At 37.7% G+C, this 26,012-nt stretch overlaps 1 protein-coding gene across 3 annotated transcripts in view; it reads right to left on the bottom strand.

The window, feature by feature from the left end:
* The window catches only part of DENND1B (DENN domain containing 1B), a 152,735-nt gene that overhangs the window by 58,593 nt on the left and 68,130 nt on the right, over nt 1-26,012 (bottom strand). The window contains exons 6-10 of one of the 3 annotated variants that reach the window (XM_063407693.1): nt 20,302-20,371; nt 18,390-18,470; nt 15,737-15,796; nt 13,901-13,954; nt 10,846-10,956 (exon numbers count right to left, since the gene is read on the bottom strand). In XM_063407693.1, the coding sequence (XP_063263763.1) occupies nt 10,846-10,956; nt 13,901-13,954; nt 15,737-15,796; nt 18,390-18,470; nt 20,302-20,371 (376 nt within the window). The remainder of the gene's footprint in view (nt 1-10,845; nt 10,957-13,900; nt 13,955-15,736; nt 15,797-18,389; nt 18,471-20,301; nt 20,372-26,012) is intronic. The other 2 variants (XM_063407695.1, XM_063407696.1) reach the window with 2 other exon arrangements.

Raw genomic sequence — 26,012 nt, 5'->3', positions numbered from 1 at the left:
TACAGGACATCCTCTGATTTATACAGTTGCCTCCTCCTCCTCTTAATGGGCATTATTAAATTATGAATTAAGATGACTACATTATTTGCATGAAGAAATCTCCTGTCTTATGCATGTCTGTTATATTTTAATTCTTCCTTTAACAGAGGAAGTGTGCAATTCCTTAAAAACATATGAAGTTTTATTAACTCATTTTATAATCTCTATTTTAGTGTGGCACTCACACTAGCACCTGTTTACCATTTATAATTTTTAATCTACTATATTTTATTGTTTCTAGCATGAAATGTAAAGATTTGATTATTTACACATCAAGCTTTTGTTGTACTGTTCCTTGCTTTTCTATTTAGCAACATCTTAATATAAAATCTTATTTAAACATTTCCCTCTGTGCTGCTGCAGTAGGTTTCCAAACATTTTAGTATGCCATGAACATGTTTTATAGTTTCCTGTTGTATACAGCCCGTAACACAAAGAGCTATGGGATTATGCTGCTCTTCAAACTGTGTCACATTTTATTATTCTGCCAACTCTGCCTTTAAGCAAATACTGATAATTACGGATTTCATATTAGCGTTTGCACACTTGCTGTAAAAAATCTCTTTTTTGCTTTTTTATTGTTTCAATGGTGACTGCATTTCTCAAACACATTAGTTATTTAAATAACCTTCCTCTTTAACTGACACATGCACTCCACAGCACAGAACGGGAACTGCTGTGAACCCTGGAATAATGCTGCACATCCTGAGGAGCCAGGCAGTTCAAGAGATGTGAAAAGCCAGGCAGCAGGGAGAACTCCACATTTCCATCGGAACTCTACAAAGGGGACACCGGATTTGGGGGTGTCCAGCAGCGTCTGCACAGGAGCAGAGCCCGGCAGGCACCTGCCTAAGGCTGCAGGAGATCCTCAAACAGAGCACCAGCATGAGCTCCCAGGCAACGAAATGAGAGTCTGTGCTTGACCAGGTGGGGATACCTTCTGCAGAAAACAATTCCTTACACTATTCAGGCACAAAGGCATCTCACTAGAGTCTGTCAATTGGCTGCTATCTATTCCAAAAGGAATTATCAAGAACTACCTTGATCTACATCACAGATCATAAAAATCAAGAGGTACACATTCTCCTAAATTATCTTGAAGTTGTCTTCAGTAGACAGTCTCCTAAACAATCTTGAAGTTGTCCTCAAGACTGTGCAAAACCCTACCCATTTTTCCACTGACGACTGGATGCTAACATCAACTGTGATTCCTTTTACAGGCAGGTTTTACATTAAAGGCAAAAGCCTCTGTCCAGTAAAATCTGCTGTATGTTTATGTATACACACAGATATGTCATTATTGTGTGACTGAAGTTTGGTGAAAATCTTAAATTACAGCAGATGAGTGCAGCAGAACCTAGTGTTCTCGTAATTTATTACCTGGTTTGAGCCAACAAATGAAGTCCAGACATCCTCCTGTAGTTCACTGCACTACAAAAGATCTACTAGAGCCATGTTTCTATCCATTAAAAATGGGCAGACAGTTAAGTAAAGTTTTTGTCAGCTGAAACTCATCTGCCAACACTGAACAGAACTTCTAATATTTTTGCTTCCATCAATTTTGATTTTTAGACTGTTTTTCTCCATTTCAAAGAATCTCTTTTAGTTAAACAACTTTTATTTTTAAAAATAAATTTAATTATCTTTTTAAAATTGGTTTACACTACATGAACAGCATGAGTCAAATGATTTAAATTAGTTAAAAGCAAAATTTTCATGTTCTACCCTTTAACAAATAAACACATCTGATTTGAAATCTCTAACAATTGCACCGGGCATAAGAAGCTTTATGTCTTATTCCATCAGTAACAGGTTTACTATTAATACTGAGTACAACTGAAAGTTTCAGTCTGTGTCTGATCTCTCTTGATAAGATGCTGCAGCCAGAATCAACATGTGAGCTTTCATATCCTGCAAGGAAAGTAATTGGTGTTTCCTCCAGAGTACTCCAGTGATTCTGGTAAAATAATTTTTATCTTTGTCCCTGCAAAAAAAAAAATTCTGAAACTACATGCCTGTTGAAAATACAGCCACTCCAAATAGTAGGAGACCACATTACAGAGTTTGTTTACTGGGTGACAGAAAATGGATTACTACCAAATCTCAACAAGACTGAAACAATGCCCAATTTCTAGAGAATGATGACTTTCTACCTTATGGCAATAAGCAGATAGTTGGGAAGGTTGTTGTTCAAAATGTATGCAGAGATGCACATGAACAGCTGGGAGAAGTTTTAGTTCAAGACTTGATCAGAGAAGGTTTACCTGCTCCTGGGAACACAAAGAGTGCAGCTCGTCCCCTCCCTCAGGTGGATGCATAATTCTGATGTGTGTATCTGCTAACCCAATGCTCACTTCTACCCTTCTCACTGAAAAGGGACTGGTCCCTTCTTTGTTGATCTTTTTTTCCTTTTCTTCATTTTAGTTCTTGCTAAAACACTGTGACATGTCTGGAGCCACACTACTTCAGCTGACACATTTTGTGCAGACTCACAGAAAATGCTTATTTGACACCGCTTACTCACATAATCTCAATGAGTAATATGAAAATACCTGTATCCTGCACAAAAGGAACGTAGTAGTTTCTTTCTATCTATATAAATTACTTTCTTCAAAGCTTTTCTATCATCAAAGGTAAAAATAGAGGAAGAGGTGGTAAGATTTGCACACATTGCAATGCACAAGCTAGAAAGACAAAAGCTGATTAGCAGAATCTTGTCAGAAAGCCAAAAACAGCAACAGAAGTTAAACAAATGCTAAAGTAAAATTAACCTGTGATTCTATACAACCTTTCAAAATCTACTGCAAGCAACTAAAGAACTACTGTGATAAAAGCATTTCCTGAAAAATCGTCAAACACTGTCAATCTCTGTCAACACCATGTCCAGAAATGGGTACTGGTGTGCTCTCTCCCTCCTCCCTCACAGTCCCAATGGGCCAAAGAACTGCTTCCCTCCCACTGCCTTGACCACACATATGTTGAAACAAGCCCAAGATTCTGTTTAGTTTCGTTATCTCATCTACTCATTAATACCTATGACAATAAACTGTAGGGGATGGGTCAATATTCTACCACAGTTACAGCAGTCACCATCAGCCTGGACCAACCCTTGTGGCTCCTTCCCCAGTACCCCCAGCTCACAAGAATTCCTGAGAAACACTATCTGCTTCTGAAAGGGCAGCAGCTGCACAGGTGAAAGGCAGCCTCTCCTCTACATTATTACAATTCATAAGACAACCAGCTTTATTTTAGAGGGGCAAACACATCTAAATCCTGTTTGACTGAGAATGAGACCAGGATCCAAACCCATAACTGATGCTTAACATTTGTGGAGACCTACCTTTCCATCCACGTCTTGAGTGGGGGGAAGGGCAGGGGGAAGGCTGCTGGGGACTAAAAGCAGGAAGGGAGCTCTTGCTTTTGCCAGTTTACAAGAGAGCATATATCTATTCCAAGCTCCAAAGATTAAACAGTCAGACTAAATGATAAACTTAGCTCATTCTGCTGACACTGGTAAGAAATCAGTAGGAAAAAATAAAAAAAATTAGCAACAAAAGAGAACAGAATATACTGTCCAAGCAACGATATGCAAAGCCACTTCTATGCAGTTCTTTAATTTAGCTCCTGGCTAATCGTTTTCCATCTGCCATCCCCATAATCTTTAGAAAGAAAAAGAGGGAGGACCTTAAATGAGCCATAATGCATTTTCCTCCTGTTGGCAAGATGAAAACCCAGCTCTCTCATAGAAGGGAGAGAGGAAGGGAAATATATTTCCAGTTCACACACGAAAATTCTAACTTTTTCCCTTCTAAAAATTAAAGATGTAAAAGAAAAGACTTGTATAAAAAAACCTTATTTTCTCCTGGAATTGCTGTTGGTATTTTTTTAGGATTATTCACTGCCTTTTATCATTCTTTCTCGGGGAAGGAAAGGGAAGAGATGAGTGTTATTCATGATTTTGACAGCACTTCATATACAATCAATTTCAGTCTTTTCTTGCAGTTCTTGATGCACAAAGCAGCATTATGGCATCATTCTTGTGCATTAGTTTGGAAGAGAAAAGAGAAGACTGCAGACACGGCTTGTTCCTTGCCTATGGCTCCAGGAGTGACATGTTTCCCAATAACGGAAGCTGAGCAGAAAATAGAATTGAAGTGGTAGTAGACAGGTGAGTGCTCAACAAGGAATACCACTGACATACTGTGCCCACACTAGGGACCCACAGGCACTTACAGACATAATCAGAGGTATCTATGTAACAAAGTAGGTGTGGGTGCAGAGAAAAAAAACCATGTGATTTCGTTCAGTTACTCAGTATTTTCATACCACAAAGGTTTTCTGTATTTTTCATAGCGTGAAAATGAAACTCTTGGACATTAATCATCAGGTTTTATCCCTAATACATTACAGATTGAGTTAATGACATTTCTCTATGATACCCATGTATCCTATAATAAACTAACTATGCTTCTTTGTATCATCTGTTCAAAACCTGCACTTTCCTCACATTTCTTCATTTCATCTCTGTATGTTCTTGATTTGTTTATTCCCATCTTGACATTCATTTATTCCCTGATTTATCTCTTCCTCACTTAAAAACACAGAACACCACAAATGCCTACATATTTGTGTCCCTTTTCCTGACCATCTCTGTGATGCCTCCTTTCCTCCTTCCTTTATTTTATGACCCATCTCCATGGAGGAAGAGCTACCCTTCCATAAAATGAGAGTGTTCTGCAAATGTTTCTCATCTCTGAAAGGAGAGCTTCCAGGAAAATCACTTTAATTAACATTTCCTCCTCCAAAGGAACTCCATGGCACGTTCTTCTGTCATACACCAATTAAGAAGCAGCAGGGAAAAGCATCCTTGTGAACGGCTTACTTAAGACAACTTACTGTAGTGAGAGTAGAGATAACCACCAGTGATGCTATAGCTCATCTTATCACTGGTGAACTGAGGGAAAAAAGAGTGATAAAGCAGTAGCAAGTATGAAAAGGGGAAATCTTGCCACACCAGCACACCAGAAAGAGCGTTGGTTTTACACTTATTCACCCTTCCTCACTTTTTGCTTCACACAACCACCAAATTACTTCATGGTACTTTTTCTAGGGGTGAGACAGTTCTGCTCAACAGAACAGAGACTCTTCCCCTTTCAGTTCCCCTTCAGCCCAGCCACAAAGGACTCAGTTCCTAAAGGCTTCTCTCAGAGTCCCACAGCAGAGCCTGCACTGACTCCACACAGCATTTAGTTCCTGTAGTCTCTACTGAATTGCCAAAAGTCATACAAAAAGAAACAACTTTTCCCCAGATTGACTCTCTCCTGGAGCTTTCTTTTTCCTGCAAGTGTTAGTAAGCGAAAAATTAAACTCTGGGAATAATTTGCAGATCTGTCTGTCTACATGCCTTTTCTTTCTACAGTGTGGATTTTTGAGGTTTGGGATTTTTTTTTTTTTTTAATAAAATCCAGTAGTGAAGTTCTTCATGTTTTATGTAGATGGTAGGTAATAGAAATTTCCAACTATTTACTGGCTTTTTCCCACCCACTCTTATTAAAACTTTTTTTAACCACCCATTTCAATTTCTTTTCAAAAATTCTTTCACCAATTATTTCTCCTAATGTTACATTGTGGCAATGGGAAAACTATTCTAAACTTCAAGACTGAGAAATCTCTCCAGATGTGGCTGTATATTCTGACCCCATTTTATTCCATATTGACATCCTGTGGCCTCATTGCTGGAAATGTGCTCCCTACAGGTTACCCAATGGGAACTTAACTACACCTACAACAGTTTACACCCGTACCCAGTTTATCTTAGACTGCCTACACATGAACTATTAAAAAAAAATTAAATGCCACTTGTCATTTATTTCCAGATCAAATGACCCAAGTGAGGTTATATTCCAAAATTAATTCTAATTATGCTTCTGGGAGCACAGTGAGTATCAGCATAATACCCATTCTGCCTTGCAAGTTAATGATAAATTCCCATCCATTTCTTGACTTTTAAGAACTAAATTTAGCCCTTGAACACTTCCAGGTCACATAAATTTGAGATACGAATTAAATTTTAAATCTCTAATACTTTTTCCTGAGCAACTGTGGATAGTGTGACAAGAGCTGAACAAGACTAATGAGACAAAGAGAATAAAGCCAACACTCAGTCCAATTCACTGAGGGCAACTGGGGGAGCAACTGTAGAACGTTCTCTTTGCATGGAAGCAACAGTAAAAGTGATTCCACAAATGTATTCAGTGCTCCTCCAGCACCAAAACAAATAACTCTGTACCTTTTGTTGATATTTAAGGCTACCAAAGAAACCCCAAGCCAGCGCCAAGCAGAACTTTTCAGCGCCGCGCTCTGAGGCACGTCAGGCTTGTACCAATGAAACAAACAGTGGTCAGAGTGGAGCAGCATTCAGACATTTGCTCAAAGTGCGGCGCTCCTCGCAGCTGCCAGCGCGGCCGCAGCAGCTCCCATCTCGTTAGCATACTGCTGACAGGCTGATGAGAAAGCTCCTGTCAGACACTGGCCAGCCGGGCGCTGGAGACGCAGCGCGCGGCCCCAGCTGACTAGTTAGGGAGAGACTGCAGAGGTACAATTACAGAGGCATATGACAAGCTTACATGCTTGAGTGGCTTGAGAACCGATGACATGGCTTTAAACAGCAATCCTTCCTACCTCCGGTCACAAAACAGCAATAAGTCAACTGATGCACTGTTGTAAAATCATGATTTATTCCTTTGCTTTGAATACATGAGAGTGTGGTATGATGTTCTGCTAGACTACCACAGCAGGTGCACTTGGGGCCAAAACATCTAGGGCCTGCCTCCAGCATGCATAAAGTCAATGCTGTAGCTCAGCCTTCCTGGAAAAGCCAAGCCCAGCACTTCAATAATTTATAGAAAGACTGAACTAAAAACTATTTGTATTGAAACTCATACAGCTCCATGCAACTAATAAGAATACATGCAGATGCAGTGGCATTTGAGGAAACAGACCTGTGAAAGAATACACAGCCTGACATTTAGGAAAGGTCTTCCTTTTGCTGCTGAAGTGAAATAACTAACAGCCACCTCTGTGAATAGATCAGTCCCTTTGTTTCATTCATCCTTTTGCTTAATCCAAAGCCACATAATTTGTTTCTCTTTCCTAGTTTACTGTTCAAAAGCCAGAAATGGCAATTTTTGCTACAAACAGATCTTGCAGAGCGAAATCCTCAGGCTGGCTGAATCCATCTCGCTCTAACGCTAAGCCTGAAGCAAGCTGTGAGGTTGGTGATAATCACATTATTAAAGTGGTCAGAAAGTCAAGCTAATAAAAGAATCAACAGTTAGGGCAAATAATGACCAGAAGCTACAAGAAAATGGAGTGGTGGGAAGTTTCCACTTGTATCTTGGTAGTAATTGGAAAGACTATCAAACAAATATCTAGACCAAAGGAATTTTTAAAGGAGATAAACCCACAGAAAATTAATTTAAAGGAAGATGCAAAGAAAATACAACAACTGCAAAAATCTGAAGATGCCCACAGAACAAAGCCTGATTGGCTGAAATAAAATATAAGGTGAAACACCATCAAGATGGGGGTTTTTTGGGTTTTTATTATTACTATTTAAAAACTCTAGTTAGCAACTTAAAATAGACAACCTTCCTTTCTTTTTCTTTTCCTCAACAGTAAACCCTTTTAAATATAGCATCATTTTTGCCTCCTTTTTTCCATACTAGGACTGATCCTTTACACTTGAATATAATGACAGTATGAAATTAATAGGGCAGAAAGAGTAGACAAAGAATTCCTGAACAAAAGTAAGTGCAGTTTCCCATTCCTGGCCCCCACAAGAAGGGTGAGAAGAAAGTGAGCAAGGCCTTGAATTATGCCTTTTGTTATCAGTCAGTGCCCTGAGATAGTAAACCAAAACAGAGCTGATACTTTGAAGGTGACATCACAACCCAGTCTTCATGAACTGACATAAACACTTGATATTCAGTTAACCCCAAAGATAAGACACAACTCCCTTAACAGAAAGTTACGCTTGGTTGCACTATTTTTGAACAAATAATCTTTTCCAGTATCAAGCTGTAATTTAGGAATATTAAAACAGGAACTTTGCAACAGAACCTGCCAGTCTTCTATGTTTTGTATGCAACAGTAAAACAGCACAGTTTGCAAAGGCTGATGTCCAAACACACTCCATTTGCTTACTGTATTACATCAAGCAATCCCCATGTTAAAGGAGAAATATCTTTTGCCAAAAACACATTTAATCATTCTTGGCAATTCAATTAAATTCTTATAGGCAATCCTGGAAAGTGTTTCATTAACTTTTTTAACTATACTGCTCTGTAAAGAAGCAAGCCATGCATCACCCCTGTTCCCTTCATGAAAGAGATGAGCAGGCAGCACTTCTGTGAGCTCTTAATGAGTCAGGTAGACTTTTCTGTTTTATCAGAACTCACTAGTGCAAGTGAAAAATAACCAATCCTGTATCAAAAGGGGATCCAACATGATGTGGCAGTAATTTTGTTTAGCCATGACTTAAGCAATGCTAGTAGGCTGAAAAAAAGTGAAGCCAATGTGCTCTCTTGTTTTGGATTTGACCTGCAAGCTACTATTTACATTCACAGCTTGGGGACACTCTCCAGGACATCCAAACACCTCTACAAATGTCTGGAATGTGACATAAATTATTTTCAAGAGAAGACACCAGCAACATGGCTATTAATTCATTAAAAGGTTAGGAATAAACAGCCAAACTATAAACCAAGTGGAAGTTTCTCACAACTAGAATATTCTATCTGTTGTTGTGTAATGGCTTCCAAAGAGAAATCTGATCATTTAAATAAGGTGGTCTAGATGAGCACAGTCTAATCCTGGTACTTCCTCTTCTCTTGTCACATCACTGCAATACAGACCAGCTGAGATGTTCAGCCTAACAAAAACAAGTCCCAAGCAGATCCAAATGTAGGCTGAGAGTACAATTCTAAATCGTGTCAAGCAGACGGACACGTGCTCACCTGCAGAATGAATCTTCCACAGGCTCACAGCTGCCACCACGATTCCTATCTCCTCTCTTCTGGAGCAGTAAAACACGGCTGACTGGGCCATCATTGCAGCTGAGCTTTTTAATGGTGTATTTCCCTCCCCACTTTTTTTTCCCCTTTCAAATATAGCAAGCTGTGTTTCAGACTGGAAAAGTGAAAAAAAATTCTGATTCCACAGTTTTGCTACATCATGGGAGCTTCTGTTACAACCGGTTCTCTGAAAGGGCTTTCCCTTCCAAATCTGTTTGCCCATTCAGGTCTTATTACTGTTGTGATGCACAATTCCTTCCCTATCCATTTCAGGAAGAGGAGAGGACCATGGAGAAGGGGAAAAAAAAAACCTGTAATAAACCATGGAAATTTCCTAAGATAAAGTAATCCACCGTCTTTGGTGGTTAAAAAATCTATCAACAAACTAGTAAAGTGAAGATCTTATAAATTAATGTAGTATTTATTTTGCTGGTTTTTAGTTGTTCACGTGGCCTCTGCTTATATGACCCCATGTTTGCTTCACTCCAGTTCCCAGGACTGACTTAGCTCCACTCCCTGCAGAGCACTGGGAAAGTGCCTTTGTGCCCTGCCCTAACTGCAGTGCTGGTCACAGATCCAGGAACTCAACACTGTGCTGTTTAAAAAAAAATAAAGCAATTAAATAATTGCTGCTGCACCTAGAATTGTAAAACCTGTCAGCCTTTTACAGCAATTCTGAACCTTCTCTATCTTCAATTTACTTTTGAGTCAAAAACATTGAAAGGACTTTTATCCACTATATATAATCAAAGAATTCTCACTCCTTACAGCACCTGCAAGTCTCTGAAAATAGTAATTTTTATACTATATCCAACCTTACCCATGTGTTCATTTATTTGGTAGTGCAATTAGCAGTGCTCAGAAATACAGAATTGATTTTCCACCACTGAGAGCATATTAAACAAAATGTTTTATGCAGCATTCTTCAAAAAAAAACTAGGTAATGGTGCTTAATAGGCTAAAGATTCTGCATAAGAATTATACTCTGTGATTAAAACTTGGTTATAAAGTGACAGTCTTGTACTGAGCAAAGCTGACTTGGGAGTATTTTCAGAATATAGGGGATTTTAAAAATCTGTAAGGTTCTGTGAAGAGTAAAATAAAATGGCATCTGAATATTTAGGTATACTTTCTAAATGAAATGCAACATTCTTTCATTAAGTAGCCTAAGCAGGCATAAGGAAGGAAAAGAAACATTTTAATGTGGGCAGTAGCTCTAAACCTTTAATTAAAAAACTGCTATTTTGAGTTGTACATTATTGACAGTCTGAAGAGATGCTCCAAATCACAGATATTACAGTGTGCACTCCCAAACCACTCTAACAAAGATGAATCTACCTATTACCAGGTTAGGAGAGCAGCTATTATTAGGGATCTTTGATTTCTTTCAAGTAGCTCCAATGGAATAAGCCACAAGTGAATAATAAAGACCTTATAATAGCCCTTAAGAATTCTTTTTAGGTTAGAAGGCACAGAAATGAACTCGTGAGAGTTAAAGAACTCTCATCTCCTGATAAGAAAAATAATTAACCTGACTTAATGTATCTGAGTAGGTCTTACATAAATCAGACTTTTGTACTTCAAGAGCCAGACTAAAACCATATATTAGAAGAGTATGTAGATATTGTCTCATAAGTACACATGGAACATATCTAAAACCACAAAGGTCTGCAGGTCATTTTGTGAAATGTTCGATATATCCTACTTAAAAAGAGATGTGTGAAGTACTTACAGTGCTTAGTTTGCTGGAGGTAATAATGATTCGTCTCTCATGCAACATACTGGCATAAAGTTGCAGCATGTTGTTCACATCCACAGCAACAAAATATTCAGTGAGGTTTCTCTGTTTCAATAAGAAAAAAGTTAACAATATAGCAACAGTAGTAGCTAAGTGGAACATTTGATTTATATTACTTGTGAACATTTTTGTCTAATTAGTAGGTGGGAAAAAAAACCCAACCCCAAACTATTAAAGAAATCCCTTTGCACCAAAATTTGTGCACTTTAAAAATAATTAATTGGGTTTTAAAGCAAATGAAAAGTTAACTGTGACATAAGTTATTAATATTTTGTTCATTTCATTATGCTTGTGACTCAGATTTGCCCTTTTGTATTTTCAAGTTCAAAACAATACGAGATTGGGTTTTACATCAATATCACCATATGCTTTTAAGGTGACCATTAGTTCCAACCCAGGAACAGACCTTTCACCACGGTGATAACTGTTCTGTCACAGCTACAGTAATAAAACTGCTACTTTGCCAGGCTCTCCCAAAGTCAACACATTTTTTTCCATTTCAAGTACAGCAAAACAGCTTGTTGAACAACACCAAGCTTTTGCTGGAGCTGTGTGTGCCAGGACATCAAACATCCTGCAGAACTGGTGGAAGGTACTGGGTTCTTCCTGCAGCCACCCTTTTCACCCCGGTAAGAATCCCACTGTGGGGTTTAATCAGAGGTAAAGTCACCAGCACCACCCACTAATAGTTCAGACATCAGAAAAGTGAGGAAAAGAGAAAAAGAGTGGGGGGATCTCTGTGTTCCAGATGAATGTAACAGTTATTTCTGCAGGGCACAGCACCAGAGACACATAAGTTCTGAATAAGCTAAAACAGCCACCAGCAAAATTGCCTGGGAAAACAGCAAATTTCTGTAAACACTGGAGAACATGTTTGAAAATATACTAATACAGCCAATATGCAAAATATTTAATTTCACACATTCATCATCATCTCTCCAACCAGAACTGCTATTCATCTCTTCTCAGGGACAACACTGTAACTGAATGTTCACGTAGGAGGTCTGTCAAGGATAGGACCCAGCAGAAGGACAGACATCAACACTGGAATTTTACACTGACATTCTATTCTGGCTGTGGTGAACACACAGCAGCAAGGTCACCCTGAAAAAATAGGCAGGGCAAGATGGGTAGGAAAAGCTTCAGAGTGGGATGACTTCCTTTTTGGATATATTGCAACATTAAACAAACAAACAAAAAATTTGAAAATACCAACAAACATCCAATGGTCAATCAAGTTTCATGTAAATTCATAAACCCATTATTAATTTCAAGACATTGAATATTATTCTTGGCACTGCATAGAATTTTGGAAGAGATAAAAACCAGATTTAGGGCTACAAGCACTCAGTTTTAGGAAAAAACCTCTGGTCTTTCAAGTGTTACTTTTAAGGGGTTGTCAGAGGCTAATGCACCATGGGAATCTCAGTCCAATTTACCTTGGACACCCTCTAACATTGCAGCTGATAACGGTGTGCTGGTTCTGTGTTGAAAAAGCTGTGTTAAAAAACAGTTCACAATCTTGTAAAGACCAATTTATCTTGACAGTCACAGATATTTGTTATAGCTGAAAAGTTACTGCCCCTGAAATATGTGAACCTTACAACAAAAGGTAAAAAAATTCATTTTATTGCTAATTTACTGTAATTACTTCATCTCTTCACTCCTTCCATGTTCTAACTCTCCATTAGTACCTTACTATTTTGATTCATACTAAAAGGATGAGACTTTAATTAGTGGTGCAAAAATAATTATAGAAAGGCACCTTAAAATTATTTTACCTTTCTCAGTCCAGAAAAATAAGTCTGCACTGGCATCAGTGCAAGAGTCTTTATCTGCCCCAGGCCCAGCTAGATGCTTTCCCATATTTTCTTCAATTTAAGCCCTTCTAGCCTCCAAAACTCTATTTTAGTAGAACACCAAATAAGAGGTTAAGAGATTCCTTAAAACTAGGGGTGTTCAAAACATTAGGTGAAACAGAAGAAAATATACATTTAAAAACTGAGCCCTGTCCTAGTGAATGAACCCTAGCAAACAAGTGTCCTCTCTTTTATCCCTCCATCCAGCAAGTTCCCCTGGTTTCCTGAGCTGCAGCATGGTCCCCAGCGCCTCCTCAGAGTCCGTCCCTGCAGCACAGATCCCTCAGGCCTCCTCTGCTCCTCTCCACCGCGCTTCCCCAGCTCTGTGTCCTTCCCTGGCCCACCCCACCCTGCCTCCACCACGCTCCCTGCTGCCCCCACACCACATCCACCAGGAACCAGCTCTGGGACACTGCGTGATTTTGGGAGCCCCCACAGCTTAACTTCTAAAGGAGGTCTCTGAAAGTGTAAAAACACACGCTTATGCAGCCAGGGACAATTCCAGATTTAGAGGCTGGAGGGGGAAGAAGGGACCCTTCAAAGCTCTTTTCTGAGATGCTATCTAGCTAAACACGTCACAGAAAACGTGATTTGAGATTTCCTATTTGTAATTTACCCACAGCAACATCCAGGATTTGGCATCTACAGAATGCAAGTCTTCATAAAGAAAATAATCAACAACTACAACAACAACAAAAGAGGCCCAAACCCCTGGTGCTTGGTTAGCATCCGAGTGTAGGCAGGTACAGCATGTTTTCAAAAAGCCTTCTTGCACAAAAAATGACTGCATATCTTGATGGCTGAATTTGCAGCTGAGCAATGCAGTGTTTAAAGGGCAAGTATTCAAATAAAATACAAGGTGCAGAAGTAGAATGTGTTTTATATAAGTAATTCTAGTAAATGCAAAGAAGCCAAGTAACTACAAGCAAAGGGTGGGTAAAGCAGTGGTCAGAAAAGTCCTGTTAATGCTTTAAAATGGGTTAATGAGTGCAACAGTAACTGTCAGCTAAAGGTTGCAATAACAGACATCAATCATTTCTAAAAACAGTCTTAGAAAAAAAATCTCCTCTTGATAAAAGCAAAAGTTCAGCCTACCCAGAATGAGGTTAAGTAAGAAATGAAATACTTACACTTTCAGGGATAGTTGGCAATCCAGTTATATCAGGAGTAATGAAATACGAGTGCTAATTGATGGGAAAAAATAATTGATAATTTATGTACAGGAAAAAAAATTCTTCTTGTAAGAACCCAGCATTTAGGATTTCCAGCCCCATCTGTGTTTAAGCAAATAGCCATTTTTCTAATAATATTCTTACTGCTGCTAGACAAAGAATTAAGCAGATCACGACATGAAATGACAAGCTCTGGTTCTGCACAGCACAAAACCAAGGGAATAAAATGTTGGGCTGCAGTTTTGAAATAACACTGAAATTAAGTCAGCTTCAAATGTTGTCATGAGCTTGAGAGTAGCATTGATTAAATTAAGCATTGAATTAAAAATTGCAACAAAAAATGCTACAGGACAAAATGTAAATTTAGAATGGAAAACAAAAACCATTCACATGAGAAAAATATTTAGAATAGAAATATTATTACTTGATATAAATTCTCTTTCCAAACATCTTTGAATCAAAAATGTGGCAACAGAAATGCCACATCTCTGAAGCCTGAGATTCTGCAATCATTTATGAAATACATTAACAATTTTATGCATCTTAGTTTGAGGCCATCTAGGATGTAAATATAAAATGGATTAAACTAAAACCAGATGTAATGTAAATTAACTCTCATAAATCCAATGCTCTTATTGGTTATCAGACATGGATTTAACTCAGTAATTTTAAGGTATTTTTTGCATATTAGTCTACATTTTGAAGGAGAAAAAAAAATGAGTGCATATTAAGTAAATAAGACAATTATTGATTTTTTTAGCTTTTTTTATAGAATTTTGATTTTTTTTACTTTTTGTTTTTACAGTATATTTTTACAATTATAATTAGCAACACAAAGACATAGCTTGTTCTCAAGTCAAACTTGAAAAAGATACACCAAAACAAAGTCTATAAGACTTAAATGTGTCTTGCATTCAAGAAAAAAAATTAATACTATTAAGTCTGTGTAGGAGACTTATTAAACCAGCTTGATACATTTAATAGAAAATTTTGCCCACAAATTAGGTCATTTGGCAATAGTTAAAATTTAAGGAAAAAATTGGCTTGAAAAAGGCATCCCATAAACATCATACCACTTGCACAATAAATATCACAGGTATTGTTTCACATCAACACAGGAAAAAAGAAAATTCTCTGCTCAAGAAGAGGAAAATATTCAGATTAGATTCAGACAGAATGCCTGCATTCTTCAGAAGTATATTGAGAACAAAATTATTCCCTATATGTAATAAGATTGCAGAATATTATCAAAAGATTTCTGAGTAATGAAGTTATTAACTTAGAGAAGTAATTATTTCTAATTAACAAAGTAATAATATTTCACTCATTAAACAGAAAAGGAAGCCAGAAGTATGAGAAGCAAAGCCATTACTGCAGTCATTAAGAGTCATAAAGTAGCAAAAATACTGTGGTATGGAGTCCTTGCACATCTTTGTGCACTCCCTTAGGAAGATGAATGGCCTTGGAAGAGATACTAAATTAATAACTGTTGTCCTGTATAAAGTTTTTTCTACAAAGGACACTGGAAAATGCAAGTTTTGCTCATCAGTTCAAAGGTTTGATTTTGGTAGCAGTTTTTACAAAAGGATCATGATGCACACACACATAGCTCTGAAGCTGGATTTAAACAGAAAAGGTACGTTAATATTAGACGGGTCTTTTAGGCCAAAGACAGCAGCAGAATTCCCCAAAGGACAGGTATAAATAAGCCTCAAATCAACAGAGATGTCTTTGGCAGGTGATTATTTCTTTAATTATGATAGGCTTTAGATAGTCAGCGCCTTTGAAACTCACCGATACAAGACAAGGCTGTTTTTTCAAAACTCGCTCACTTGTAAAAATCATCTCTTGGTTCTTATGCAAGATGAGAGAAAGATTGAACAATTGACTTTTGAGTTTTCCAACAATAAAGGCCAAAGCTGGCTCTACTGCTTGTAATTCTCCATGTTTAAAATATTGGCTGAAATAAGTTTCATTCCTTTTATTCCTCCCCATTTGAATTCAGACTTAGCTAGCCTTCCCAATAACAACTTTTTTTAAAAAAAATTAAAACAACAAAAAAGTGACCTAAATTATTTTTAAGCTCAGGTTTCACAGAACAAATGACTACCTCATAGATTTCAGCTGCAGAGTATTTGTTACTGGGACCAACAGGTGGGAGTACAACTTGGTCCCTAAGTGGACAAAGGCATTTTGGTGTCTCCTGACCAAATATTGCTAGGAAACACCACATATTCAGATATTGGATGGAATTTAGGCATGGTTATGCACACACAATCCTAAGGATCACTGTGGTCTGCCACCCAAACCCTGCTGCAGCATTCATGGGCCTTTACCCTGCAGCACATGTGAGTGAATGGAATCTGAACCAGACTGATCCTGGCACAAGGAAAAGCCACCTCAGGATGTCATTTCTACAATTATTTTTTAGATTGTACTTCCTTTTTAGGTCTATTACTACTGATGCTTCCAGTCTAGCTTTTCTACAATATCTGAAGATCAAGAAAGGAACATCAGCACAAAAGACTAGAACTGCAAGTGGCAATAACTATTTCCCTGCTCCCTGTGGCATTACCAAAACAGAGCTGCCTTTAGATCCAAGAAGCATTTGGATTCTAGCTGACCTATTCCTCCCTGCTCTGCCTTACCTCAACCCACAATATTTGCCTGACTGTCCCTGGATCCAAGCATTTGGCAAGAGCTTTGCATTTCGATAGTCATTGTTCAGCAAGAAAGACTACAAAACTCTTTGACAGAACTGGGAACAAGGCATAATTGAGAAAAAACAATTCCAAAGTCAGACAACATTGAAATAAACCCAACAAGTATTGACTTTATAGCAAGCAATCTGTCATTCCAGTGTAGCCAGCTGTATTCACCAAAACAGCCATGTCCACATTCCCCACAACGTTCATTTTGAGGTGGGCAAGTTATAGACAAGAAGAACTTTGTGAGAAACACAAAGGAAAACAGATTTAAAACTTTTCTATGTCCCTCTGAACCACAGGAGTTTTGAAGGACATTTTATAAAGCATTTTAGAGTTGCCAAATGATAATTGGTTGTAATACTATAATCAATGATAGCAAAATATTATTTGAGATACAGAAATATTTTTGGCATAGGTGCTAGGAAGTGAAACATTACACTGACAACAGAATGAAAAAACGTATCAACAGAAACAATTCCAACTGCAGCCTCAAATCCAGTTCACTGTTCTGGTGAAACACAACACACAAGACTGGAAGGACTTTCAAATATAGTCAATTAGCTCTGTACAAGGAGGGAAAATATTAGGTCTCTATAGCCTAGTGAAAAAAAAGGGCATTTAAAATATGAAAAATTAAAATAAAATAAAAGTAGCATTATGTTAAGCAGCAAGGATCAGTAACTCCTGGAACAGAAGTGGTAAACTCCACTTTTCCTGCCTTCACAATAGGGCCAGATGCTTTTCTAGAATCTGTGCTTACTTTAATTGAAGTACGGGGCTTATTTCTAAAATACATGAGCTCAAAGTCACAAGAAATCACACAAATCAGGTGAAGATAAATAAACTAATGATATTTCAGTATGTGTGTAAGCGAAGCCTTTACAAAATCACTTCTTTCTGTGTCCTGCAACATGTGGTGGTTCCATAAGATCCAGCTATTTGCACACTGTGGCAAGTGCAGTACCTGTACAGAGGCTCTGAACGTGCACAATGGCTCAGCAGAGGTTCTGTGCTGGCTCTACATTTCACACAAGCTTTATAAATGTGTTTAAACATGCATCCAGCAGCTAATTCTAGTTAAAACTTCAGGACAATGACACATCCACTTTTTGATGTTTCTGCAGCAACACCATCTTCCCCCACTATCACCCTCCCATCCCACATCACAAAAAATTGGAGCACAAAAGCAAAGGAGGCCTGGACATGTTATTTCACTGAGATGTGCTGAAAGTTTCACATAACACAGTGTACTTCTACTCTTCTTCCTCCAGCATTTTTGTATGATTAAGCAAAACCAGGAAAAAGGGGAAGCAGGATGGGAAAGCAGCCAGCTTTCACAGACTTTTGACCAATCCTGAAACTGTACCTACTCAGACATAAGAGGCAATAAAACTGAGTTCGTGTCTCCTGATGCACAGCAGGAGAAACCAAAATTGTCTACATGAAACAGCTGGAAGCACAAAAAAGTAGTTCTAGCACTGTCAGATTCCACTGCAGTTTACTTTCTAATCCACTGAGCAGAATTCAAATTTCTGCTTCTTTATGACTACAACTTTTAGAAAACAACATGAGACAGAGACAGACTAAACCCTGCACAGAGGAAAATAAAAAAGTTGTGCAAGCCAGTTAAGGATGGGAAGCAACACAAATTTACTCTTTCAAAGGGTTGAGGTTTCTTTTTCTTTCAACTTTACCTACTTTTTCATAGTCAGCAGGAATAAAATAGAAAAAATACTTACCACACTTAAACTGACTAAAGCATTCACCTTTGGCACAGGATGATTATACAATGATTTCAACAAATCATTTGAGTCATTTTCCTATAGAGAATACATTTTAAAGGTAATTAATTATCATAGAAAAACTAACTACTATTTACTACACATCAAATTACATACTGACAAACAGATAAAAATATTTAATAACCAAAACATTTGTAATTTACAGTGAAGTATTTAAATATTAAGTATAAAATTCAGGCCAGCTTTTTATGTCATAAAATGATTGTATCTTCAAGTTAAGCCAACCTCTTACATGTTTTCCTACTCACTCCTCAAGGGACTCACATCATTTGCAACTGAAAACTGGGATACCATGTCTAGCTGGTCTGTATATCCTGGACATCATCTTCCTAAAGCTGTTAGCCATGATATGTGTTTATTTCAAATTTTATTAAATATATCTCATCAAAACACATAAAACAGTTAATAAGGTTTACTAAAATGTACTTGCAGCTACCTGGTTTAACTGGGATTTGTCACTTTGGTCTCTAGAAGGGACATTTACTTCCTAGAGAAGTGATTAGAGCTTTTGTTGGTTTGGGATTTTCATTCAGTTTAGGGGTTTGGTTCATGGAGATTAAATTCTTTATGTTGCCAAAGTAAAACCAAAAAGTATCAGTGACAAGCTAGGGACAGCTTTTAAACAAATTGTTTTGAATTTACAAAAAGCTTCTGCCTCTCCCTGTAAGAAGAGGATGCTGCTGGACCTCACAGCAGTGAACAAGGCTTTGGTCTAGCTCCTGGTCAGATGAGCAGTGCCTGGAGGGAGCAGCTCCTCCCACAGCCTCCTCAGCAGCAGGCAGGCTCCAGGCAGAGGAACAGACTGATCCATGCACGCTGCAGCTCTCTGACTCACCAAAGCAGTTGCCTCAGCACACAAAACAACAAACCCTACCTAAATTGCTTGAAGAATTAACTGCAATGGCAGCACTGATGATCAAGACCATCCCTATCCTCTTGTCTCAAATACAACCTTAATAATGGTTTTTTCTACTACAGTGAAATAGGAACCAAAAACCAAGGTCTAACTATAGCATCTGTAAGACTTACATATATTCCACTTCATTGAATCACACAGATGAAACCAAACTTTCCTATTTATCTTTTTACATAAAATACCATCACTCTCTATAGTCCATTCACTATAATGCATAATTATTGCTTATTCTATACTTGATGTATTTTTGAAATGTCAGCTTTTCCAGTATACGGCATATGGCTAAATATTGATGCCTTTTTTTTTAATTGAAGTCTAATACACTAATATAAAGCAGAAAGGAAAGGATAGCTTTAATGTTCTCAGTAAAGACAGATGCCAGTAGCTCTTTTGCTGTGTAATCTTGGAATACCTCTAATTGCTCATGAATATGCAAACTAAACTATCATGATTCTTCACCAAATGCTGCAAGTAATTTTGTCTTGCTACTTGAGATGTCAGAATTACGAGAAGCAGTTTTTAGTTAATGTGAAGGGTGAAACAGTACATCATATTTTATACAGCTCTGAACAAAAGTGTTTGCAGCTGATATTCAGATAGTTCCAGAGAGCTACAGTTTACAATCAATACATCATGCAGCTCTCCAGTGATGTGACACGGCTCACACTTCACACAGGACCTGTTTATGCTGAGACTGACATGTTATAAAGGTATATTTTCAGCAGCTTTTTTAAAATAATGTGGGATTCAAGCGACTGTGGAAGCTGTATGTTCAAATTCTTTGAGTTTCAGTAGGAGGAATAAAACTTGCTTGTAAATCCTACTAAAATCTTAAACTTTTAAATGGTATAGAATCCCTTTACAGTATTTGAAATGGTGACTAGTATAGCAAGGAAAATATTTTTCACGAAGAACTAGAATATGTAAAATTACCTGTTCTTTAGCCAAATAATCTGCCAGGGTATTTAGGAGCTTGTAGTATACCTCAAACCATGGTAGGTAACTAAAACAGGAGAAAAACAGTGTTTTAATAAAACATTCATGTATTTTTCCAGTGTTTATAAAATACTACGATGATTGATCTCACTTGCACACTTTTATAACATCTCTACATATAAATAAAAAGCATATCAAACCCTTCTGCAGAAATTTAATGGCACATCACTGATAGACAGCACAGAGAGATGGTTCCTTTATGCTGGACACCTTAATGAAGTTCCATCAAGCACACATTAACTCATAGTACTTCGACTTCTTTGTATTTTCAAGGCACCAAAAAAACATTTGAAACATTTTCTAATCTCATTCTCACTATCATTAAATGTTACAGGTTTCAGTAGTTACTTGCAATTTTGAAATTCTACATCTTCCTATATGCAGGGGACTGACAGACCTGCTGCTTCCCTGGAGAATGAAAAACAACTTTGGGCAGGCCAGGTAACCCCATGCGACAAGTTTTGCAATGCTGTGTAACAGCAGAGGTGACACTTGATAAGTAAGAATATAGGTCTCCCTATAAAGTCATTTTTATAGATAAAATTAACTTCCGAAAAGTAAAAATATTCACCAATATAGCACACATAAGCACATTAATACATCCACACTTAAAAGACTTCTAACACAAGTCTGCAGCCCGTGAGTGAAATACTCTCACTGAGTTAAACACAGTTCAAGACAAATAAGACAACTGAAGAGTGTAAGAAAAGAAACTCAAACACACAGTGGTATCAGTTCCAAATTGCCATCTTCTAAAGATGTCACCTTTACCAGTGATATCATCAGTGACCACAAACTGCAGAACTTTTCACCATCGCTATTTAAGATGTTAAGTCTAACAAACTAAATAATAACAATATATATTATACCTTATTTACAAGACCTACACCTTCTCATATCTGTTGAGAGTTTTATCACAAACATCACTGAATAGGTAATATAGTTAATATTAGTTGTTTGAGATTAAAAGGGGGAGCTGGAAAGGAAATACTGCCTGAAAGGTTTACAGAACATTTCATGCCCATATATAACACTACTACAAACTTCATTCTTCAATGCAGTGTAAATCCACAGACGTGTATTTCTTAAAGGCTTTAGTGCACACTGCGGACAGACCTTAAATTTCAAATTGATATATTCCAGGAAATATGCTAACTGCAACTGCAGAAACCCAGTGTGCAGAACTGAAATGTTTTCCCTGATAGGAAAAGGAAAGCTGTCAGGGGGAAACCCTGGCTGGTAGAGAAGCCAAACACTGCTTTGTGCAGTGAGTCCCGTGAAGGGCTGTGTTTTCTTTGTAACACCTCTGTTCTCAGTACGCAGCTGGCAAGGCTTTAGAAACAGATCCTGATTCTTAGGGTAAAGAAAAAGCACAGCAGAAATCTGAACACAGTTATAGTTAATGCATTTTCTAGCAGTCTTTGCTGTCTTTATAAATTATTAACTACTGGCTTCTAAAAACAAAAACCAAACCAACAAAAAAACCCCAAAAAACCACAAAACCAAACAAATAAACCCCACAAAAATCCACCATGAATTTACTCTTGCCAAGCCAAAGATACAAAGGCAATGATTTAATTATTTCCTTTAAATCCACCATATTAATGTCTTTATCACACTTTACCATACAGTGTGTGCTGGCTATTAATCAAAACAATACCAACTTTCTAATGTTCACAGACATTTTTAATGCTTGGTATTGCTGACAGTGGTTAAGGTGTGACATTATTACATTTGTTTTTCAATATATTCTTAACATAATTATGTAATTTACTTTAGTGCACCTTTGTAAGGCCACTCACTGCTTACAGGTGTGAACACTCCATGCTCTTGTAAAACACCCACTACATCAGCACCTAAAACATCTGATCTCTGTGCATTCTTTCACCCAGGACCCCTGTTCCATTATCTGCTCAAATCATGCTAACCTGGTTCTACACATCACTGAAACACCGCACAGAGAAGCAAACAGAAATAATTGTTCGCTGCAGTGTTCAGAGTTTCTGCAAATGTCAGGGCTGTGGAACAGCTTTGCAACCCCGAATCACAGCAGGGACTGGAACACTGTCCTAGCATTTTCTCAAAGTCAAGGTTCAAGGTAGGTATAAATTGCAAAGTATTTTTGTAACACTGCACACACAAATGGGTAAGACTACCTAAAGGCTTTCCAGCCTCTTGCTATCACCTCTGTGTTAACAGTACACATGACCCCAGCACATTTTGCTGTAGAATACTCCAAAATCTCATCTGATTATCTATTTTTGATAATGAACATTTATGAACAGCATTCTATAAAAAATAAATTTTCCTATTTCAATAAAATATTAACCATACTTCTTTTCTATATGCATGATCTCAGCTCCTCTATTACTGAGAAAAGAAAAATTAAATGCAATTTTTAAGCATTTTAAAAGGTCAAATTAATTATTTGAAGTTAATGAACCCTAACAGAAAGCCAAGGGAGATTTTTATTTCATACAGCAAGGCATGTTGACCAGAGTACTTGCATAGAAATTTCTTCCCTTGGCAGCATCAGGTTGATGATACACTTCCATGTCTTTGTGTAACAGAACCACTAAGAAAAACATCCTACTTGACCATAGTTTATGGAAGTCAGTTTCCTTTATGAACTGAAAGAATAGTAAAAGAATTGCTTTAAGCCTTATAACCACAGACACAAGGTTAATATCATTTCAGTGTGCCTCTTAAACCTGAAAAATTAAGGAAATCAAAACAAGTACTCCATTACATTATATAGCATGAAACCAAAGACTGCCAGAACCTGTCCTCTGCTTCTTTTCTACATAATCTTCAGTTCTTCAGTAGTACAGCCTAATTGCAAAAGCTTTTGTCAATAGTTCTAATTAAAATGTTCTTCAACAAAATATTACAAAGAATTACTAGAAAGCAGAAAAGTTACCTTTATATTTTTCTTTTATGTATTTGCTAATTGTAATTATTTCAGTATAATAAAGAATAATTATACCTGTTTTTTCATGAACAATAAAGAGTGCATATGCATGTGTGCATATACAATGCATCTCAGCATTCAAAAGTAAATACATTTGTGTTTGTTCATTATAAAGACACCATCAGGTTTTTTTTTAGATTCTCAACTCAAAGACGAAGTACAAGCTTTTTGCAATTTGTTAAATGCTCAAGTCTGTCAAGCAACACTTTTGTCCTCTTTATCATAGACTAATTTTGGAAGCACATTTGTTAATAATCCTATTAATTGATTTGGACTACTCTAGTAAACAGATTTATTCATAGATAAACACCGGATGATATAGGCTTTACGTCTTTATTGAGTATATCACATTGGACAAAGAATTGTATATGGAATCACAGAATCCTGAAGGTTGGAAAAGACCCTGAGTCCAACCATCAACTCAGCATTGCCAAATCTCCCACCAAACCAGGTCCCAACCACCACATCTCCCTGTCTTTTAAATCCCTCCAGGGATGGTGAATGCACCACCTCCGCAGAAAACCTGTTCCAGTGCTCAACAACCCTTTCCATGAAGAAACTTTTCCTAATACCCAATCTAAACCTCCAGTGGTGCAACTTGAGGCCATTTCCTCTTGTCCCATGACTTATTACCCAGGAGAGAGCCCGACACCCACTTGCTACACCCTCTTTTCATGTGGTTGTAAAGAGCTCTAAGGTCACCCCAGAGCATCCTTTTCTCCGGGCTAAACACCCCCAGCTCCCTTAGCTGCTCCTCACCAGACTCGTGCTCTAGACCCTCTGCCAGCTCCATTACTTCTGGCCACTCTCCAGCCTCTCAGTGTCCTTCCTGAAGGGAGTAGCCCAAAACCAAACACAGAGTTCAAGGTGCTGCCTCACCAGTGCCCAGTGCAGGGGGATGATCCCTTCCCTGCTCCTGCTGGCCACACTATTCCTGATCCAAGCCAGGATGCCCTTGGCCTTCTTGGCCACCTGTGCACTGCTGGCTCTTGTTCAGCCACTGCCGACCAGCTCTCCCAAGTCCTTTTCCAAAGGCAGCTTTCCAGGCACTCTGCCCCTGCCTGGAATGCTGCACAGGGCTGTAGTGACACAGGGACAGTATCCAGCATTTGGCCTCGTTGGCTTGTTTGGCATTTGTTTGTACACCAGCTAAAATCCAGAAGCATTATGGATCAAAGGCTCTTCTTTGCTTGTCCTGTTAACAAATCTTGCGAAATTATTTGATCTTTGCTAGCACAGTAGAACTAGTCTATGTACAGAAAATTCATCCAGCGAACAATTCAGCATCTATTAGCTGGGTAACTATTTTTTTCAAGTCAGTACAGAAATGCATTATCTGAAAGACATAGTTTTAAATGTCTGAATTTGACAGAGGAGACTCGTAATATATTACTCCTCCTAACTCAGAGCTGGCACACTAATATGTACATCAATATGTACCTTACACATTAATGTGTACCTTAATGTGTTAAGGTACACACTAACATGTATCTTAACAACAGATAAAATCAAAACTGAAGTCCATTACTGGAAAAACCTCACCAACATATCTGTATTCATAAAATTATTTATGAGCAGGCAGTACATTTCATAATTTATTTGCTGTCCTATGAAAATGTCTAAAGGTTATCAATAAAGTCCCTTCACAGTAGAGAAAGTAGAGGAAAATAAGTGCTTTATTGTTCAATTTTAATGCATTTGGAAGCCTAAATTAATTTCAGTCCTTAAACTATGCAATCACTACTGGTTTTTTATTTATTTTTCTTTAATTGTAGCCACTGTGCTTGCATTCCTCAAGTTACAATCAATAACTGTTTGAAAAACAAACACGTAAGACAAGCATAGGACAACATCCAAAAACATACCACAACTTCTCTAGCTATTTCTTCCATAATCATGAGAAGCATAAAAACATAGACAATATTAATAGATATATATTCCCTGATGGAGAATACAGGGGTCTTTATTTGAATGTACAGCCCCTGTCTGTCACAAAAGCAAGAGACCAAGATCCTTCATGGTTAATTAAAAACATACTTAGCATTTTCTCTAAATCCAAATGAGCCACAAGGCAGGAGCTCAGACTTTTATTCAAAGTCACGCACAACCCTTGTTGCCATAAGTAGACTTCCACCTCACCGGTGCTTCTACTACAGCTCTGATAAAACTTTTACATTCATGAGTCAAAGGTTAAACAAAGGAGAGGAAATGTTTTCTGTCAAATAGTCAGGTAACCACTAACAGTCCTGAACTATCAGCAGGAATCTAACTTCTAGTAATCAAATAAAACTAAGGAAACTGCCTTTCCGTAGCTAAATGTCTAATGTCTAGGGGCTACTTTTCTGTCTGGAAAATTGACACAAAATGTGTAAAATTGAAACATTCTGCTTCTAAGGGATTTGCCTAAAGGAAGGGTGAAAAAGTTCCAAGCATGGTCTGAACTGAAGAACTACAAAGCCTTACCACATAAACCTGTCTTCCTTATTAGAGCATTTCATTTGGAAACGTAGGTGACAATTTTACAGTCATAAAATTAATGAAATCTAAGACTGAGCATTTTAATGATGCATTTTGTGTTCCTCTGCATACCTAAGGTCAACCCCAGAGATCATCAAGAGTTTCAAATTATTTGTACTTTGTACTAAAACCATTCAGATAATTCAAAATCAATTTCATG

This window comes from Prinia subflava, chromosome 10 (genome assembly GCF_021018805.1).
Source record: "Prinia subflava isolate CZ2003 ecotype Zambia chromosome 10, Cam_Psub_1.2, whole genome shotgun sequence".
NCBI classification, from domain to species: Eukaryota; Metazoa; Chordata; class Aves; order Passeriformes; family Cisticolidae; genus Prinia; species Prinia subflava.
Note: the sequence above shows the minus strand (reverse complement) of the source record. Positions and strands in the feature narration are given on the sequence as shown.